This window comes from Dama dama, chromosome 2 (assembly GCF_033118175.1).
Source record: "Dama dama isolate Ldn47 chromosome 2, ASM3311817v1, whole genome shotgun sequence".
NCBI classification, from domain to species: domain Eukaryota; kingdom Metazoa; phylum Chordata; class Mammalia; order Artiodactyla; family Cervidae; genus Dama; species Dama dama.
This window is the reverse complement of record NC_083682.1, coordinates 32772259-32793004: the sequence shown is the minus strand read 5'-3', so window position 1 is coordinate 32793004 and position 20746 is coordinate 32772259. Positions and strand designations below refer to the sequence as shown.

General features: G+C 53.0%; 3 protein-coding genes and 1 long non-coding RNA gene across 4 annotated transcripts in view; 3 read left to right on the top strand and 1 right to left on the bottom strand.

Moving 5' to 3' along the window:
• GAB2 (GRB2 associated binding protein 2) overlaps nt 1-1454 on the top strand; it is a 168659-nt gene extending 167205 nt beyond the window's left edge. The window contains exons 9-10 of the mRNA XM_061168337.1: nt 254-379; nt 1166-1454. Coding sequence (XP_061024320.1) covers nt 254-379; nt 1166-1309 — 270 coding nt within the window. The 3' untranslated portion in view covers nt 1310-1454. The remainder of the gene's footprint in view (nt 1-253; nt 380-1165) is intronic.
• Nucleotides 1455-3210: 1756 nt separating this feature from the next.
• LOC133068480 (uncharacterized) lies at nt 3211-5070 on the top strand. Its single transcript, XM_061159702.1, has 3 exons — nt 3211-3358; nt 3889-4500; nt 4838-5070. The coding sequence occupies exons 1-3, from the start codon at nt 3211-3213 to the stop codon at nt 5068-5070; spliced, it is 993 nt and encodes a 330-aa protein (XP_061015685.1).
• Nucleotides 5071-5176: 106 nt separating this feature from the next.
• On the top strand, nt 5177-7438 carry LOC133074315 (uncharacterized). The gene is made up of 2 exons (XR_009697164.1): nt 5177-5707; nt 6930-7438. It is a non-coding gene; the product is annotated as an uncharacterized LOC133074315 (long non-coding RNA).
• Nucleotides 5637-20746, bottom strand: part of USP35 (ubiquitin specific peptidase 35) — a 69454-nt gene continuing 54344 nt past the window's right edge. Inside the window, exons 8-13 of the mRNA XM_061168372.1 lie at nt 10931-11024; nt 9900-10006; nt 8918-9449; nt 8762-8806; nt 7820-8569; nt 5637-6675 (exon numbers count right to left, since the gene is read on the bottom strand). Coding sequence (XP_061024355.1) covers nt 6508-6675; nt 7820-8569; nt 8762-8806; nt 8918-9449; nt 9900-10006; nt 10931-11024 — 1696 coding nt within the window. The 3' untranslated portion in view covers nt 5637-6507. The remainder of the gene's footprint in view (nt 6676-7819; nt 8570-8761; nt 8807-8917; nt 9450-9899; nt 10007-10930; nt 11025-20746) is intronic.

Below are 20746 nucleotides of genomic sequence, written 5' to 3'. Positions count from 1 at the left end.
CTGTGCAGCCGTAGGCAAGCTGCTTTAACTTCTCTGAACCAATTTTATATTCATTGTTTTAAAAAAAGAGAAGTAATAATGCCTCCATCACAGGATTGTTGTGAGGGTTTAAACAGGAACACGGGCTGTCCCCGGCACAGAGCAGGCCTTGGGTAAGCTGGCTGCTCTCACTCCCAGAGGCGTGCTTTTCCCCCGGTGGTGGGTTAGTCTACTTCCTGAAGTCACTAACAGTTTTTCCCCTCCTTTGTGATAGCAAAACCCTGTGTCTGCATCTCCCGTTCCCAGCGGCACCAACAGCCCAGCCCCTAAGAAGAGCACTGGCAGTGTGGATTATCTGGCCCTGGACTTCCAGCCGAGCTCCCCAAGCCCCCACCGCAAGGTGCCTGGGGTGGGCGTGGGGGGTGGGGGGTCCTGCTGAGCTCCTGGGGCCCTGGGGGGAGAGGTCCCGGAGGCCAGGTGCCTCGTCCGGCCGGGCTGGGCTGAGGCCTGGGTCTCAGGGGGCTCATGTGCTCTCAGCCTCAGCACTCAGGCACCCTGAGTCCACAGGCCCTCGTCCGTCCACCTGTCCCTCCCCTCGCCATGTGGAAGGACACATGAGCGCACACAGAGACACGATCTGCTCAGGGTCACGTGTGAATCCGTGACAGAGCAGAGACGCGGGGATCGCGTGTCCTGGTCCTGAGCTCTTTGAGAACGCGCTGTCCGGGTGCAGCCTGGGAAAGGCGCCCCCTGCCCTCCCAGAAGCACACTTAGCTGCCCGTCCCGACAGCAGCACTGACACTCCCCCCGACCCAAGGTGGCCGTGCGTGCCCACCACGCGCCCCCACAGAGCCCTGCAGCTGGCCCTTGGTGGCGCCCGGCCAACTCCCTCTCGTGGACAAGTGGCCACGGGTAGTGGGTGGAGGCCTGGACCCAGGGAAGGGCCTGGGTCCCCCTCAGAGCTGCAGCAGCAAGAGGGTTGGCAGGGGCTGCATCATTGAGCAGGAGGAGGGCTGGTGCAGGGTGGAGGTCAGTCTCTACAGGCCACTTTTGGGGGAAAAAACAGGTCAGAGGGGCAGGTGGAAGCCCACCTGCTCGCCCCAGACACCACTCGGGAAGAGCCGCGTGCTGCTCCCCGCCTTACGTTAACTCACAGCCCCCCTCACCTCCCTGGTCTGTCCCCCAGCCATCCACGTCATCGGTCACTTCCGACGAGAAGGTGGACTATGTTCAAGTGGACAAGGAGAAGACCCAGGCCCTGCAGAACACCATGCAGGAGTGGACAGACGTGCGGCAGTCCTCGGAGCCCTCCAAGGGTGCCAAGCTGTGACGGCCCATGCCCAGGGAGGGGCCCGGAGGCCCCGTCTGCAGAGCCGGCCTCCGGTCTGCTCGCCCTTCGCCTCTGCAGCGCGCCCTCCTGCCCACCTCCTCTCTCCTCTGCCACTCTGGCCTTCAAAGCACTTGGCATCAGGGACCCTGACCCCTTCCCCCTGGGAGGCGAGGGCCTGATCGAGGCACTTCCTCCGCCCTCTCCGGGCCCACCTTTGATTTTTATCAGCAATGGCCATCCTATCTTAGTTAGAGCTCTTGCCAAAAAGCATCCTCAAGCCTCCGCCTGCCCTTCAGACCCGAATATCTACCGGCAGTGTGGGGGCGGGGCCGCGGCTCTGAGCCGATTCCACACCTCACCGTCCGGCCTCCAGCTACTGGGCTCCCCGCCTCGGCCCCGGAAGAGGCCACATCGTCCCGCTGACCAGGCGGCCAAGGAGCAGCAGGCCAGTGTGGACACAGACCTCTTCGTCCCTGCCTCCCTTGGCAGGGGCGGGGCGAGGCCACCCGAAGGTGGAGGATCCGTGGAGGAAGGTCAGAGGCGGTCTTGAGGGACAGAGGAATTAGAGCCCGAGACGCAGAAGGGCAGTGCAGCCCCGCAGGGGTTTCAGGGCAGCCCCCCACTTTCAGGGGTGGGAGAGGTGGAAGGAGGGAGAGGCTGGGGATGACCGGCCACCGAGAACCCGGAGCGGGGCTCAGAGCCCGGGAGATGGGGAGACAGACGCTGCGGAGCCGGGCCCCTGGGACCGTGAAGCCACAGGCCCGCTCTGCCATCCCGGACAGAGCGCCGTGCCCCCGACCCCGCCAGCCCGGGGGCGCCGCGCTGGACAAGGCTTGGACTGTGTTGGGCGACACAGCGTGGGGCGGGGGCGCCGCATGGCGAGCGGGGCCGGTGGAGCCGTGGGGAGGTGACGCGGGGTGCAGGGTGGGTGTGCGGGGGGCCGGGGTACCGAGGGGCCACCCTGGGACGGCCTGGGCGGAGGCACACGGCGGTGCCCGGGACTGGCATGGAGACGGCGCAGCAAGTGAGCTTCTGTAAGACGGGCGGCGCGGCGGGGGCGGCTGAGAGTCGGGGTGGGGGCTGTGGGGGCTCTGGGAGGTCCACCCAGCGCGCCTGTTGGAGAGAGAGCCCCCGGCAGTGCCGCGGAGACGCAGGCTAAGCAGAAAGGGAGCGGTGACGCCGCTCTCGGGGCAGCTGGCCTGGTGGCAGGCGAGGGCAGTTCCCAGGACTGACCGGATGGCGGGCAGAACAGAGCCCCGAGCACGTGGCAGGGTGACCAGTGGCTTGTGCCCTCGGACTGAGGTTTGCGCAGGGCCCACGAAAGGTTGGGGTGTGGCCTGGTGCCAGGGCACCCCCAGTTGCTCTGTGGAGTCCCAGGTGCCCTGTTGGACTCAGGCCTGGCTACAGGGACAGGAGACGGCAGGGCTAGAAGGGCCCCCAGGTCGGCGTCACCCTCTGCCCTCTGCCAGGACAGAAGGGGGCATCACCCCAGGCTCCCTCTCCCAAGCCTGGGGAGGGAGACGCTCTTATGTTAAGAGTTCTTGGACAAATTTTTTAAAAGTTTCAGAGGCAACTGGGCGGACCAGACGTTTCACCCTACTCTGGGGAGAACAGACCTTCTTCCTCCAAAAGAAATGAGTTCCGACCCTACCTAAGGGAGGTGGCTACTGCCCTCACCCCCTCAGCAGCCTGAGGCCTGACCGTGCTCCGTCCCGGGAGAGACGGTCCCAACAGGTGAGAACTCCTCCTAGTATCAGTCACATCAACTCAGTTAAGTGATGGCCGCGGCTGCGGTGGCCAGGTCTGGACGGGGCACTGAGGACACAGGAGTTAATCAGACTTTGTGTTTGAGAAGGTCGCGCTCGATGAGAAAAAAAGACAAGGACACGTCGCTGATGGCCATGAGAGACTCAAAGCTGGGGATGTGCGGAGAAGTCAAGGCCACTTCTCCAGGAGGCTGGTGTGCGGGCGGGAGTGGGGAGGTGTGCAGATCAGGGAATGTGGTTTCTAGGAAAAGCGGGTGCCTGAGTTGGCCGGAGGGGAAGAAGGGTCAGATTTTTAGGGGAAGGAGGGTGGGTCTGGGCTCCAGGGGAGGAAGACAGAGAGACTTGTGCTTTGGGAACAAAAGACCTTTGGGAGTATGGGCCCAGCCTAGGCCCTCAGCAGCAGCAAGGCCTTGGTGTTCGCACAGATGAAGTGGTGATGGTGGCAGTGGCCTCCCCTGGGCAGGGTTTGGTAGGGCCCTCTGCAGACTGTCTTATATGGCAGAGCTTTGAATGGTAGCCCCACCCCACCCCAGAGGCTACAGGTGGGCCCAGGTATGGATGCGTCAGTTCCCAGCATCGTCCCCTGTTGATCATCAGGTGCCCTAATGATGTCAGTGTTTTCTGAATGTGCCGTAAGGTGAGTGAGACTGGCTGGGGTCTCGAGAGACGGAGGTGTTCAAATCTAACCTCCAAGGAGGCCTCCCTCTAGCTCTTCGTTCTTCCAACCCCCAAACCCTTAGAGTGGAGGCGGGAGCAGAGACCAGAGGAAGTACAAGAGAAGCAGAGAATGCTGAAAGCAGACTTGAGGCTAAGCCCCAAGTCCCAGGTGTCTAACATTCCTGTCTGTGGCTCAGAGTTCACCTCTGTTGGTGGCCTGGCACAGATGGAGACCCCAGGAGGCCCCGCGTCCGGCCAGCAGAGCCCCCTCCTGCCGGGGGCTCCCAGGAGCAGCAGCTGTCTCCCATTCCAGCTCCCCGGGGTTAAAGGCAGGGAGGAGTGCTTGCAGGGAGCTGTCTCCTCCCCACCTTGGCGGGGTCAGCTGGGCCCTGAGGCTCTCCTGTGACTGCTCCCTGCTTTGTGACCTGTGTCAAGGGCCAGTTAACCCAGTGCCCTCCCTAGACCTGACTGCAGTAACTTTTACACTCGAAACCGTTCAACTGCGTCCCATCCCTAGGACAGAAGCACAACGGTTCTCAACCTGCCCTGGGGCTAAGGCCCCCAGCTGTGGCCACCCTGCCCTGCCCTGCCCACGGCCCTCTGACGGAGCTCCGGAAGCTGGAAGCAGAGCGCGGGGCAGGAGGGAAGTCGGCACGTCCTTCCCCTCTCCGTCCATCTGTCCATCTGCACACGGCGAGGGTCAGAGGCTGCGCACAGGAGCGCTCAAGCCGCCGCCTTCCGAAACTCACTCAGCTCTTGGGGGGCCAGGTGGGCTGCCTACCGAGGGGCTGGCGCGTGATATTTGGTGGTGTGTGTTCTTACATGTTTGTTGGTTACATGTGTCTTGAAATGTAGAATCATTTCCCACAGAATCGTTGCTTTGTCGAGAAGAGAAAACGGGCTAGAAGAAGCCCGGTCTTAGGTTTCTGGCCCTGTTACCATTTAAAATTGACATTTAATTTTTCAAATCGCTGTTGGTGCCTAATCACTTAAGTTATTAATTTATTGTTTTCTTTTTAAAAAAAAATTTGTAACATGTATTTATCCTGTGAGTAGGTCTGGGGAGGGATGGGAATGCGTTCTCAGGCGTCCTGTTTTGGTACAGGCCTGGAGCTTGCAGGGCCCTTGTTACTGTGGTGGTGGAGCTGGACGACAATAAAGTCCGTGAGAAGCAAGCAGAGAGGGCTGCGGCGTCTGCCTCATCCAGGGGGGGCGGGCGGCGGGCTTGCACAGGACACCCGTCCTCGACCAGACAGTCCGCCCCCATCCCCGGCTACTCCACCTTCCACTGAACAGGAGACAACTGGGGACCTTTCTTGGCTGTCGGGAGAAGTGTGAATCCTCCTTACCTTGGAATCTGTATTCCTGGTGTGTGAAATGGAAGTAATAGCGACCCCTACCAGTTCATCTTTCTTAAAAGGCGCGTTGGACCAGAGAGGTGAGTTCTGAGCATGACCGTTCGGTCTCTGACAGCCCACCTGCACTGGTCCCTGAGTCTCGGGGCTCCGTGGGCTTTGGGGCCAAACCTCAGCTCTTCCACTGTAGCCCAGGAAGCCCCCCCCGCCCCAGGGCCACAGGGGTAAGAAAGGAGTGTGAGAGCAGCCGCGAGCTCCGGGCAGCCCGGAGCTGATCGATGAGTCCCTCCACAGTGTCCTGTCCGGGTGGCCCCCAGCCTGTGCACCCGCCCCCTCCAGAGCCAACCCCCCCCCCCAAGTCCGGGCACATCCCCGCCACCAGGCCTCACGTTTACACAGCACTTCCGTGCACGGCACACTCACCTCCCCTGATGCAGCATGCAGGTCAGCAGGGCAAGGGGGTGTCCCTGCCTTCCTGCCCAGACACGGCGAGAAGTCATGGACAGAGCGGGAAGAACCACAGCTTTAAAGGCTTCAGAGAACCTCTCTTTATTCCTGTTTGAGACCCTGGTTCTCTCCTCTCCATTTAGAAAGGGTACAGCAGCGTCAGGCACAACGAGGTCAGTATCTGCTCCTCACCAGACCGCCCCCACCAGCCCCGGGGACAATGCCCAACAGCTGAGGCGCTGAGCCAGCCAGCGTCCCTCAGGACAGATGTCATGAGACACACAAACTTGCAGTAAAATAAGGACTCTCTCTCGTACCCGGAAGGGGGGATCTCAGGCACTGAGGCGGGAGAGGGGGCTAAGGGGCTGTCCTTCGTCCTGCGTTGCAGCTCGGTGTTGGGGGGCCCATCTCTGCTCCCGCGCCAGGCTGCTTCCCACCTATGCCCCTCACAGGAGGGCAGCATCAGCACCCACGTACACTGCCTCAGTCCCCTCAGAGAAGCAAGAAGGCGACCGGAGGGGCACCACGCAGCCCCCTTGTTTGTGCTGGGGCTTGGACCCTCCTCGGGTCCATACTAGAGAGACCCAGGATTGTCTGAAAGGAGCTAGGGAGGGAAGGGAACTGCTACTTGATGGCAAGCACAGGGCAGGGGCTGAGGCCCAGAATGTGTCCATCTCGGCATCTCCGAGCTGACCACAACTCTCGGGTGCAAGTCTTAAGGGGGCTGATCCCAGTGTCGGGGCCCGAGGGCCAGTTTAAGGGGCTCAGGTCTCACCTCCATGTCTCAGTGTGCCCTCCAGGCTGAGGCCGGCAGCCCCTGCTCCATCGCTCTCGCCCTTGGAAGGGGCTGCCTCCACGGCCTCCCCCAGGCCCCATGTGGCCGAGCGCCTCTGCCTGGGACCTGACCCCCCCCCCCCCGGATCGGCTGTGGCACCCCCACAAGCGCTGGCAGGCCGGGGGGTCAAGGGTCCCATTAGAAGACCAATCTGTGGAAGTCACCACCACCGCCACCTGCAGGGCTGCAGCCCCCTGGGGGACCTTTGTCCTCGTCTTTGTCTTCGTCAAAGCCCCTCCGCCAGTGCGGGGACGCTGGGAGCGCAGAGATGTAGGCCGCCCTGCTCCGCGCCTCCTTCTCCTGCTCCTGGAAACACAGATGGGGATGGAGCAGGAGGCTTCAAATGTAGGCTCCAAAGCCACAGTGCTCCCTTCACCACCTGCCCCCGCGGCCACCCAGCCCTTCGGAGCTTCACCCCTGGGAAGGGCCCCCAGAGCCGGGCACAGAGGGGAGCCCCAGCTTCCCCCGCAGGGGCACTGCTGCTCAGCCGGAGGATGGGAGGGCCGGACCCACAGCCATCCTGTATCTAGGTTTCAAAACCATTCCTCCTCCCCTCCCAGTATAAGCTCCCAGCATCCTGGAGGAGGCAGTCCAGAGACTTCCAAGGTCACCTCCTACCCCACCGGGACCTCCCTGCAGGCTTCCTGACCAACTGTCCGGCTCACTGCCTCTCAGGAGGGACACTCTGCCGAGAAGAAAGCTCTCCCTCCTGCCGCACTGGGGCCGGCCCTGGAGACCCCTCGCCACTGGCCCCAGACCCATCTCCCCCTGAAGAACTCAGAAGAAATGGAAAAGCAGAACCAAAGTCCCCCACCCAGGTGCCGCTGGCCGGGGTCCTGGTGTGACCACCCCAGCTGTTTACGGCAACACGCCTCACGCTGCTTGGAGCCCTGGCTGTTCCAGTTGCTAAGTACTTTGATGCCACCCTAGACTCTCAGGAGTGGAGTCGAGGGCACAGTGAGAGGGCGACCCTCCCAAAGGCCTTCCCCACCGGCTCGGATCCACTAGCTCACTCACAGAGCCCCTCCTCCAGCACATGACAGCTTAATAAAGAAATGGTCATTCCTAATGTGTGTTGAAAAGAACCCTGATGCTGGGAAAGATCGGAGAGAGGAGAGGGGGAGGAGAAGGGTGCGACCGAGGATGAGATGGTTGGATGGCATCACCGACTGCATGGACATGAGTTTGAGTAAGCTCTGGGAGTTGGTGACGGACAGGGAGGCCTGGCGTGCTGCAGTCCATGGGGTTGCAGAGTCGGACATGACTGAGTGGCTGAACTGAACTGAATGTGTGTCCCTCTAAAGCAGAGGGTCTGCCTGGCCCACTGATTTCTTTTTCCCCAGCACTAAGCGGGATGAGTGGATCAAAGGAAAAAGGAAAAGACTCTGAGAGAGGAGCAGCCACTTATCCAAGCCGGTGGGCTGCTGGAAGCCCATGGGGGTCTGCTCACCTGCAGGAAAAGGATGTTGTCTTTGGAAATGGCTTCCATCAAGTCCTTGTGGAGGGTGGGTTCTGCCCGGGTGCGGGGGGAGCCGGGCTCGGCCTCGGACCCCTCCTCGGGTCGCTGCCGGTAGAAGAGCACGTAGGCCGTGTCCTTGGGGAAGAAGGAGGTGACGTTGCTGACAGACTCGAAGGAGGAGAAGGACACGCGGGTGTCGTTGAACAGGTACCACTGGTTGTCGGGCTCCGGCCGCTCGGCCCCCGGGGCCGGGACGGGGCGGGCGGCGCCCTCGCGGGCGTAGCAGTAGTAGTGGCCGCTCTCGGAGGACAGCCCCGAGTGCACCACGACGCTGCACAGGTCGTAGGCCTGGCCCCGGCCCCCGGCCAGCGGCAGGCGCAGCAGCAGCGGCACCGACACGTCGTCCAGGATCTTGCGGCGCCGCATGGTGCGCAGGTCGAAGGAGAAGCGCAGCAGCGTCAGGATGAGGTAGCGCGGGCCCTGGCTCAGCTCCACCACCTTCTCGGCGTCCTGCAGGGACGCGCACGACTCGCAGTGGTAGCGGTTCTCCGACGTCAGCCTCTCGGGCGACAGGAAGTAGTTGACCAGGTCCAGGACCGAGCGGGAGCTGTCCCCGGAGGCGGCCGCAGCACTCCGGGGGTGCCCTGGGCCCGGGACGGCTGCCGCCGCCGCCGCCCCTTCAACCGACTCCTCCTTCTCGTCCCGGGCCTCCTTCTCCTCCTCCTTCTCTTTCTCCTCCTCCTGCTCCTCCACTTTCTTCTTCACCGTCTCCTCCTTCTCCTCCTCGTCCTGGGCCGCCCTCTCCTCCTCCACCTTCTCCTCCTCCTCCTCCACCTTCTCCTCCTCCACCTTCTCCTCCTCCAACTTCTCCTCCACCTTCTCCTCCTCCTCCTTCTCCTCCACCTCCTCCTCCACCTCCTCCTTCTCCTCCACCTCCTCCTCCACCTCCTCCTCCTCCTCCACCTCCTCCTCCACCTTCTCCTTCTCCTCCACCTCCTCCTCCACCTTCTCCTTCTCCTCCACCTTCTCCTTCACCTTCTCCTCCTCCAACTTCTCCTCCACCTTCTCCTCCACCTTCTTCTCCTCCACCTTCTCCTCCACCTCCTCCTCCTCCTCCTCCTTCTCCTCCTTCTCTTCCTCTCCCGCCTCCTCCTCCTCCTCTGTGCTCTCCCCCCTCTCCACCTTCTCCTCCTGACCGCTCTGCCCCCCGAGGCCGTGGGGGCCCAGGCCTTCCATGTCCAGGATGGTGGGCGGGACCCCCCCCGTGATGCAGTGCTTCCTCTGCCTCCGAGGCCCGGCCCGGCTTGGCTCCTGGGCGCCGGCGTCCTCCGCGGGAAGCCCCGCCGAGCCCAGGCGGCGGCGGCGGTGGTGGTGGTGATGGTGGTGATGGCGGCGGCAGCGCTCGGGTGGGGGGAAGGCGAGCGAGAGGTCCGTGAAGGCCTCCTCCCTGGAGGAGACGTTGAGGCAGCGGAGGCAGCATATCCGCGTCACGATCTTGCCCCCGAACATCTTCTCCACGGAGGTGGCGCTCGGGCCGGGGGGCTCCTCGGGCGGGGAGGGCGAGCTCGACTGCTTGAGCTTCTGGCAGATCCTCGTCCCGGTCTTCTCCTCTTCGTGCAGCCTGGCGCAGGGAGCAAAGGGCTTTGGTCCACACTCAGAGGGTCACACACAGGGAACACACGTGTGTACTAGGTGGCATCCGTGCGCATGCACTCAGAGGCCAGGCACGCACGCTACATAGTTAACCTGCATAAAGCTCATAGACCTGCCACAAAGAGCCGTGCGCGTGCCCTCTCAGAGCGCTAATGAGAAAACACAAACGGGCACGCTCAGGCAAGCACAGCATAGTGTACATACACACACTTGCCCTCCCTGGTCATGCTTCACGTCAGCACCTCCAGGACGTCCCCCCACCCGCGGCCCCTGCCCCATCTTCTCCAAGCCTTCCACAAGCCCCGGGCCACACCCCAGTCTCCAGGAAGAGACAGCACTGCCCAGGGGGATGGGGCTTCCCCACCAGCACCCTCTCCAGACGGGGAGCTCTGAGCAGAGCCAGGCCCGGCCTCCCTACCGATCCAGCAGGTACTTCAGGTACTCCGAGCAGTCCTGCTGGGTGCCGGGGCTGAACCAGGGTGTCCAGGATGCAGACAGGAAGTTCTCTGGAGAAATGGCAGGCCGCTGCGTCCAAAGCGGGAAAGACGGGTCAGGAGCTGGGGGGCCACTCACCAGCCAGCTCCCAGCTCCACAGCGTGCGGGGCCTGAGGGTCGCCCTGGGGAGTCACTGCCCCAAACTCCCAGCCTCCCCATTCATTCCCAGCTGTCCATCCCAGCTGACTTTTCCCATCCGACCAAGTCCATGCCGCCTAAGAGCACGGCATCGGGTCCATGGAGAGGAACAGTCCTCCAGGAGTCTGTTCTTCCCTTGTTTGTTGCCATTCCCTCTGCCTGAGACACCCTTTCCCCTATCAGACGCTTAGCTTGGAGTTCAAGTCCCAGATGCAGGGTCCCCTGTCCCACGGAGTCCTCCAAGGGCCACCATCCCCCTCATGATCAACCTCTCCCTACCCTGCATGGAAACCACACGTGCCTTGTTCTCTGCTGAGCACTACAGCTGCAGTCTACAGGCCCTCTTCCCCACCAGGCTGCGCCCTGTGAAGGCATGATTGTGGCTGATGGCACCTCCGTGCCCCCCCCGACCCCTGCAGAGGGCCTGGTGGATGCCTGGTCAAGGCCTTTAGGTTCCATGAGGACGAGGCAACGTGAATAAAACAAATACAGCCCTCAGGGTGCCTGGCAGTGTGAGTGCTCCAAAATGACAGCCGGCCAACAGAGCGACACAACCTCATACAGTGGACTGGACCACCGACGGGAGCAACGTGGGCAGCACCACACAGGGGGCTCCGCCGGCCCCTCTCCCGCCCAGTCAGGGCACTGAACCGGCCCCGCAGGCTCTGCCCGTGAACCCACGCCTGCCTGGACTGGGGCCCAACAGCTTACCGCAAGCCGGGGCCCAGAGGCAGGAGCAGGCGGGTTCCAGTGAAGGGGAGGCGTCAGACCAGACCTCCTCTCCAGCATCCCCCGCACCCCGCTCCCCACACTTACCTGGCTGTGCTCCAGGAAGGCGAAGAGCCACTGCAGCTTCGTCATCAAGGGCTGCGAGTTGTTTTCGGTCAAACGGAGCACACAGTGTCTGAAACTGCAAAACAGCGCACCCAGGGTTAAGCCGGGGTACGCAGAGGGCCTCTAACTCACCCACACTGTGGCAACCCAAGGCCTCCAAGCTGCAGGCAGGACAGACACTTTTAGCTCAACTTAGGGCCAGAAGCCGGGCAGGGGGGCAGGTGAACAACTCGGGTAGACAGGGGCTCTTGACACATCTGGTCCTATGGGAGATGAGAAGAAGCCCCACCTGACAACCACATCCCCTGGAACAAGCCAATTCCCAGGCCCAAGCTAAGCTCTTGTTCTCACAAAAATCTCTGAGCATATGGGTCAGGCATCTCTCCAGCCTGCAGCCACTGTACAGGGCAATGTAACCAAAGTGTGGTCCACTTAGCAGTCTGCAACAAAGCAAGTTCGCAGAGAGCATTTAGAAACTTGTACAGTGATTTGACATCACTGTCATACAGACATGATCATCACCTAGTAAGTCATTGCATTATATTCTACAAAAGTAGGAGTCTACAGCAGACTGGAAATCCAAAAACAAAACAAAGCTAGTCCTTGCCCAGGCAGCTTGAGAAGTCCTGGAGTTCAGCTCCAACCTCGTCCCTCAACCTGGAGCTGAAGCTGAGAGAAGGAACTGCCTGGAGCTCCTCCCACAGCCAAAAACAAGGCTTACTTTGAGACTTGTCAAAAAGATGTTGAAGTGTGGTACTGATCAAAGAACAGGTGAACCGATAAATACAACAAACAGCCCAGAAACAGACCCCCATAAACATAGTCAAGTAATCTTTAATAAAGGAGCAAAGGCAATATAATGTGGCAGAGACACTTTGGTCAACAAAATGGTACTGGAACAAGTACACGTCCCCTACCAAAAAGAATTAATCTGAACACAAACCCTACACTCATCGCAAAAGTTAACTCAAAATGGATCATAACATGCTCAAGTAAAAATCTCCTAGAAAACAACAAGAGAAAACCTAATGACCTTGAGTGTGGTGAATACATTTTTAGAAAAATCACCAGAATAATAAGCTGAATTTCATTAGAGTTAAAATTTTTCTGTTACAGTATCAAGAGAATTAGAAGACAAACCAGAGACTGGGAGAAAATATTTGTACAAAACACATCTCATAAAGGACTGTTAAAAATACGCACACAAAGAACTCTTAAAATTCAACAAGAAAACAAACAACTTGATTAAAAAATGAGCCAAACATCTTATCAGACATCTCTCACACACACACAAAAATACACACACTTACACACACATGAACATACAGATGGCAAATAAGCAGTGAAAAGATGCTCAATGTCATGTCAGTCGGGGAAATATATATTAAAACAATAATGAGATACCACTACATACTGTATTAAGATGACAGAGAAGGATGTGCACTCATGTTCTTTGAGAACAAAATCACAACTAGCTGCTGAACAACCATCAACAGGAGAATGTTGGAACCCACCAAAAAAGATACCCCACCTCCAAGGGCAAAGGAGAAGCTGCAACAAGATGGCAAGATGGGCACAATCACATTTAAAATCAAACTTCATACATGCCAGATGCGCTTGGAGGGTGCACACAAAACCTTGTGCACACAAGGACTCAGAGAAAGGAGCAATGATCCCCACAAGAAACTAAGGCAGACCTGCTTATGAGTGTTTGAGAGTCTCCTGCGGACACATGGTCAGCAGTGGCCAGCTGCAGGGACAGGGGCTTTGGCAGCAGCAGTCCTGGGAGGCGCAGCGTGTCGCCTAAGTCCTCTTGGAGGAGGTCACCATTTGTCCCACCACAGAGCCACCAGATGGGCAACCCACAAACTGGACAACAATTATACCAAAGAAGTTCTCACACTGTTGCAAAAGTTCTAGGCCCTAAAACAGACTTTCCAACCTGGGGATGTGGCAAGTGGCAGTTGCTCAGTGGTGTCCAACTCTTTGCAAACCCATAGACCATAGCCCACCAGGCTCTTCTGTCCATGGAACTCTCCACGCAAGAATACCGGAGTGGGTTGCCATTCCCCTCTCCTGGGGATCTACCCGACCCAGGGATTGAACCCGGGTCTCCTGCATTGCAGGCAGATGTTTTACCATCTGAGCCACCAGGAGGCAGGGGATCCAACAAAGGGACTGAGATTTCCCAGGGAATGTGGCTTTAAAGGTCAGCTGGATTCGATTACAGAACTTCCAGAGGACTGGGGAAACAGAGGCTCTTGGCGGGCACAAACAAAACCTTGTGCCCACCAGGACCCAGAAGAAAGAAGTATAGTTATAGTTAGTAGTGTAGTTAAGTCGCTCAGTTGTGTCCGACTCTTTGCGACCCCATGGACTGTAGCCTACCAGGCTCCTCCATCCATGGGATTTTCCAAGCAAGAGTACTGGAGTGGACTGCCATTGAAGAAAGGAGTAGTGACCCCAAGACAGAGAGCCAGACCTGCCTGTGAGCGTCTGAGGGTCTCTGGCAGGAGGGTGGGTCAACAGTGGCCTGCCGCGGGGCCGGGGGTACTGACAACAGCAGTCCCGGGAGGAGCACTTTGCAGGCATAAGTCCTTTTGGAGGAGGTTGCCATTACCCCTACCATAGCTTGACCTCAGGCCAAACTACAAGCAGGAAACACAGCCCCACCCATCAACAGAAAACTGGACTAAAGATTTACTGACCATGGCCTTTCCACCCAAGCAAGACCCAGTTTTCCCCATAGCCAGTCCCTCCCATCCAGAAGCTTCCACAAGCCTCTCATCCTCATCCATCAGAGGGCAGACAGTGTAAAAACTACAATCACAGAAAACGAATCAAACTGATCATGTGGATCACAGCTTTGTCTAACTCAACGCAACTCTGAGCCTTGCCATGTTTAAGGCAAGATGGACAGGCCGTGGTGGAGAGTTCTGACAAAACGTGGTCCACTGGAGAAGGGACTGGCAAATCGCTTCAGCATTCTTGCCTTGAGAACTCCATGAGCAGTATGAAAAGGCAAAAAGATATGACATTGAAAGATGAACCCCCCCGCCCCAGGTTGGCAGGTGTCCAATATGCTACTGGAGAAGAGACGAGAAACAGCTCCAGAAGGAATGAAGACGCTGGGCCAGAGCAGAAACAATGCCCAGCTGTGGATGTGTCTGGTGGTAAAAGTCATGTCATGCTGCAGAGAACAATACTGCACAGGAACCTGGACTGTTAGGTCCATAAATCAAGGTAAACTGGAAGTGGTCAAACCGGAGATGGCAAGAGGGAACATCAACATTTTAGAAATCAGTGAACTAAAATGGATAGGAATGGGCAAATTTAACTCAGATGACCATTGTATCTACTACTGTGGGCAAGAATCACTTAGAAGAAATGGAGTAGCCCTCATAGTCAACAAGAGAGTCTGAAATGCAGTAGCTGGATGCAGTCTCAAAGATGACAGAATGATCTCAGTTCATTTCCAAGGCAAACCATTCAGTATCACAGTAATCCAAGTCTATGCCCCAACCACTAATCCCAAAGAAGCTGAAGTCCAATGGTTCTAAGAAGACCTGCAAGACCATCTAGAACTAACACCAAAAAAAAAAAAAATGTCCTTTTCATCATAGGGGACTGAAATGCAAAAGTAGGAAGTCAAGAGACACCTGGAGTAACAGGAAAGTTTGACCTTGGAGTACAGAATGAAGCAGGGCAAAGGCTAAATAACAGAGTTTTGCCAAGAGAACGCATTGGTCATAGCAAACACCCTTTTCCAACAACACAAGAGATGACTTTACACATGTACATCACCAGATGGTCAATATCAAAATCAGATTGGATTGTATGTTTTGCAGCCAAAGATGGAGAAGCTCTATAAGGTCAGCAAAAAACAAAACTGGGAGCTGACTGTGGCTCAGTTCATGAACTTGTTATTGCTAAATTCAGACTTAAATTGAACAAAGTAGGGAAAACCACTAAACCATTCAAGTATGACCTAAATCAAATCCCTTATGATTACAGAGTGTAAGTGACAAATAGATTCAAGGGATTAGATCTGATAGACAGAGTGCCTGAAGAACTATGGACAGAGGTTTAGCATTGTACAAGAGGTGGTGATCAAAACCATCCCCAAAAAGGCAAAATGGTTGTCTGAGGAGGCCTTACAAATAGCTGAGAAAAGAGAAGTGAAAGGCAAGGGAGAAAAGGGAAGATATACCCATCTGGATGCAGAGTTCCAAAGAATAGCAAGGAGAGATAAGAAAGCCTTCTTAAATGAACAATGCAAAGAAATGGAAGAAAACAATAGAATGGGAAAGACTAGAGATCTCTTCAAGAAAAGTAGAGATACCAAGGGAACAGCTCATGCAAAGATGGGCACAATAAAGGACAGAAATGGTACAGACGTAACAGAAGCATAAGATATTAAGAGATGGCAAGAATACACAGAAGAACTGTACAAAAAAGATCCTGATGACCTGGATAACCACAATAGTGTGATCACTCACCTAGAGTCAGACATCCTGGAATGTGAAAGTCAAGTGGGCCTTAGGAAGCATCACTATGAACAAAGCTAGTGGAGGTGATGGAATTCCAGCTGAGCTATTTCAAATCCTAAAAGATGATGCTGTGAAAGTGCTGCAATCAATATGCCAGCAAATTTGGAAAACTCAGCAGTGGCCACAGGACTGGAAAAGGTCAGTTTTCATTCCAATCTCAAAGAAAGGCAATGCCAAATATTGTTCAAACTACCATACAACTGCACCCATTTTACATGCTAGCAAGGTCATGCTAAAAATCCTCCAATCTAAGCTTCAACAGTATGTAACTTCCAGATGTTCAAAATGGATTTAGAAAAGGCAGAGGAACCACAGATCAAATTGCCAACATTCACTGGATCATACAGAAAGCAAGGGAATTCCAGAAAAACATCTACCTCTGATTCATTGACTACAATAAAGCCTAGCCAATGAAGGCTTTGACTGTGTGGACCATAACAAACTGTGGAAAATTCTTAAAGAGATGGAAATACCAGACCACCTTACCTGCCTCCTGAGAAACCTGTGTGCATACAGGTCAAGAAGCAATGGTTAGAACCGGACATGGAATAACAGACTGGTTCAAAACTGGGAAAGAAGTACATCAAGGCTGTTTATTGTCACCCTGCTTGTTTAACTTCTATTCAGAGTTACACCATGTGAATTGCTGGGCTGGATAAAGCACAAGCTGAAATAAAGACTGCCAAGAAAAATATCAATAACCTCAGATATGCAAATGACACCACTCCTATGGCAGAAAGCAAATAATAACAAAAGAGCTTCTTGATGAAGGTGAAAGAAGAGAGTAAAAAAGCTGGCTTAAAACTCAGCATTAAAAAAAACAAGATCATGGCATCCAGTCCCATCACTTCATGGCAAATAGCTAGGGAAACAATGGAAAACACTGACAGACTTTATTTTCTTGGGCTCCAAAATCACCACAGACAGTGACTGCATCCTTGAAATTAAAAGACGTTTGCTCCTTGGAAGACAAGCTATGACAAACCTAGACAGCATATTAAAAAACAGAGACATTATTTTGCTGACAAAGGTCTGTATAGTCAAATTATGGTTTTCCAAGTGGTCATGTACAGATGTGAGAGTTGGACCACAAAGAAGGCTCAGCACCAAAGAATTGATGCTTTCTAACTGTGGTGTTGGAGAACTCTTGAGAGTCCCTTGGACAGCAAGGAAATCACACCAATCCTAAAGGAAATCAACCCTGAATATTCATTGGAAGGACTGATGCTGAAGCTCCAATACTTTCGCCACGTGAGGCAAAGAGCTGACTCATTAGAAAAGATCCTGATGCTGGGAAAGACTGCACGCAGGAGGAGAAGGGAATGACAGAGGATGAGATGGTTGGATGGCATCACCAACTCAATGGACATGAGTTTGAGGAAACTCTGGGAGACAGTGAAGGACAGGGAAACCTGGTATGCTGCAGTAAATGGGGTCACAAAGAGTCAGACATGGCTGAGCCACTGAACAACAACAACCTATTAGAAAGGCCAAAATCCATACACTATTGACACTATGTATAAATCAGATAACTAATTAGACACCATTGTATAGTTCAGGGGCCATTACTCAGTGCTCTGTGGTGACCTGTATGAGAAGGAAATCCAAAAAAGAGGGGGTATGTATATACATATAGTTGATTCATTCTGCTGTACAGTAGGAACCAACACGACATTAGCAAGCAACTATATTCCAATAAGTACTAATTTTTTTAAAAAAAGAAAGGCCAAAATCCTGAACACTGACCATACCAAATGCTAGCAAGGACAGGGAACAACAGGAATTCTCATTTATTGCTGGTGGAAATATAAAATAGTATAGCCACTTTGGAAGAGAGTTTTCCAGTTTCTTACACAACCAGATATACTCTCACCATCCTATGCAGCAATCATACTCTTTGGTATCTACCTTAAGGAGGTGAAACCTTATGTCCACACAAAACCTTGCACAAGTATGTTGATGCAAGCTTTATTCATAACTGCCAACTTTGAAGCAACAAGATATCCTATATCCTTCAACAGGTTAATGGATAAATGGAACTATGGTACATCCTGACACTGGATATTTTTCAGCACTAGAAAGAAATGAGCTCTCAAGCCATGAAAAGAAATGGAAGAACTTTAAATGCATATTACTAAGTTAAAAAACCCAATCTGAAAAGACTACATACTATATGATTCCAGTTGTATGCTTCTGAAAAAGGCAAAACTATGAAAACAGTAAAAAGGTTGCCAGGAGTTGGAAGGGGATGAACAGATAGAGTAGAGGATTTCTAGGGCAGTGAAAATACACTAAATGAACCTCTGGGACAACATTAAACACACCAACATTTGCATTATAGGGTCCCAGAAGGAGAAGAGAGAGAAAGGGCCTGAGAAAATATTTTAAAAGATAATAGCTGAAAACTTCCCTAATATGGGAAAGGAAAAAGTCCCATACAGGGTAAACCCAAGGAGGAACACACTGAGACATATATTAATCAAACAGCAAAAATTGAAAACAGAAAATATTAAAAGCAACAAGGGGAAAGTAACAAATAAAATAAAATGGAATCCCCATAACTTTATCAGCTGATTTTTTAGCAGAAACTCTGCAGGCCAGAAGGGAGTGGTATGGTTTAGTTACAGTAATAAAAGGGAGAAAACTACAACCAAGAATACTGTACCCAGCAAGGCTCTCATTCAGATTTGACAGAGAAATCAAAAGCTTTAGAGACAAGCAAAAACTAGGAGAACTTAGCACCACCAAACCAGCTTTACAACAAATGTTAAAAGAATTTTCTAGGCAGAAAAGGCTACAACTAGAAACAAGAAACTTATGAATGGGACAGCTCATTGGTAAAGGCAAACATACAAAAAGGTAAGAAATCATCTACTCACAAATATGATATCAAGACCAGCAAACGTAGGAAGAGGAGAGTAGAAATGCAGCATATTGGAATGCAGCATGGGAAATTAAGAGACTAGCAACTTAAAAAACAATCTCGTAGAAACTACTATACCAAAACCTCATAATAACTGCAAACCAAAAATCTACACTACATACACACATACAAAAAGAAAAAGGAATCCAAACTCCACACTAAAGATGGTCAACAAATCACAAGAGAAGACAGCAAAGAAGATGGGAAGGGAAAAGACCTACAAAAACAAAGTCAAAACAACAAAATGGCAATAAGAACATTCATATTGATAATTACCTTAAATATAAATGGATCAAATGCTCCAGCCAAAAGACACAGAGTGGCTGAATGAATGGATACAAAAACGAGTCCTACATATATGCTGTCTATAAGAAACTCACTTCAGATCTAGGGACACATACCACTGAAAGTGAGGAGATGGAAAAAGGCATTCCATGCAAATAAAAATCAGAAGAAAGCTGGAGTAGCTCATCAGACAAAATAGACTTCAAAATAAAGACTGTTATAAGAGACAAAGAAGGACACTGCCTAATGATCAAGGGATCAATCCAAGATCTAACAACTATAAATATGTGTGCCCAACACAGGAGCACCTCAATATATAGGGCAAATGCTAACAGCCATAAAAGGAGAAACTAACTGTAGTACAAGAATAGTAGGGGAATCTAACTCTCCCCACACACTTTCATCAGTGGACAGATCATCCAAACAGAAAATTAATAGAGAAATAACGGCCTTGCAAGATATATTAGACAAAATGGACTTAATTGATATTCATAGAGCATTCTATCAAAAAGCAAAATACAAATTCTTTTTCAAGTGCAGGTGGAACTTCTCCAGGATTGACCACATGCTGGGCCATAAGGCAAGCCTTGGCAAATTTAACAAAACTTGGAATCATATCACTACAATGTTATGGGATTAGAAGTATTGACCACAGGGAGAGATCAAGATGTTGGAGTAGTAGGACATGAAGTTCAACTTCTGCCACAAATACACCTGTACGTGAAATGATTCTCACAGAATATCTACTGAACACTGGCAGAAGACCTCAGACTGCTTTAAAAAGGCCAAAAAAAAAATCTCCATGTAACTGAGTAGGAAAAAAAAAGCAAGCAAGACAGGAATTGGGATGGGATGTTTAGCACGGGGCGGGAGCTATGGAGGAGGAAAGACCTCTCCCACCTGGGAAGCCTCCTCACTGGCAAGGAGATCAGCCAGGACAGAAGGGGAACTTCACAGCCTCCGAGGAGAGCGCAGCAGCCTGTTTGTGGCAGCCGGAGCGGAGGAAGAGCTGCACAGACGGTCAGTGCTGCCACCAGGCACGCCCCAGCCTGACTTGCAAGTCCCCTGGAGCTGGCAGGGCGGGGCGCTGGGACTCAGGCTTCAGATACCAGAAGTGGGCAGAGGACTGGGACTGGCTCTGTGGGACAGACTGAAGGGCTGGAATCCAGTGTGACTACACCTGGGGGTGTATGACCAGTCTATGGCAAGTGGATATAGGAAGGGGTGAACGTGCTTGAAAACTAGGGTAACCACAAATCAAAAACATACAATACATTCACACCCACACACAAAGAAGGAAACTATAATACAAAAAAAAATCATCAAACCACAGCAGGAAAAAGAAAGGGACAAAGAAGAAATATAAATCAACAGGGAGACTTCCCTGGTGGTCCAGTGGCTTAGATTCCATGCTCTCAGTGCAGAGGGCCAGGGTTCGATCCCTGATCAGGGAACTAAATCACACATCCACAGCTAACAGTTTATATGCCACAACTAAAAGATAGCGCATGCCGTGACAAAGACCCAGCACAGCCAAATAAATGAATAGGAAAACAAGGTTTAAAATGGCAAAAAAAAAAAAAAAGAAAGAAAAAAGAAAAATACAGATCTATAAATAATTATCTTGAATGTCAATGGACTAAATATACTCCAATCAAAAGACACAGAATGGAAGGTTGGATGAAAAAACAAGAGCCTTCAATATGCTGCCTATAAGTGACCCACTTTAGGGCAAAGGACACACAAAGATTGAAAGTGAGGTGATGGGAAAATATATTTCATGCAAATAGAAATGAAAAGAAAGCAGAGGTGGCAATACTCTTATCAGACAAAACAGACTTCAAAACAAAGAACATAAAACATTTTCTAATACAAAACATACCAGTGTTTCCTTAGGACAGACTCCCAAGGCCATAGAAATAAAAACAAAATCAAATGAGACCTAATCAAACTTAAAAGTTTTTGCACAGCAAAGGAAACAATAAACAAAATGAAAATAATAACCTACAAAATGGAAAAAAATATTTGCAAACAATGCGA

Excerpts from the sequence above, each read along its gene's own strand:
- LOC133068480 (XM_061159702.1), top strand. The coding sequence starts at position 3,211 with ATGAGAGACTCAAAGCTGGGGATGTGCGGAGAAGTCAAGGCCACTTCT. Across the intron at positions 3,359-3,888 it reads TTGGCCGGAGGGGAAGAAGG|CCCCAAGTCCCAGGTGTCTA; the intron begins GTCAGATTTTTA and ends CTTGAGGCTAAG. Across the intron at positions 4,501-4,837 it reads CTCAGCTCTTGGGGGGCCAG|GCCTGGAGCTTGCAGGGCCC; the intron begins GTGGGCTGCCTA and ends GTTTTGGTACAG.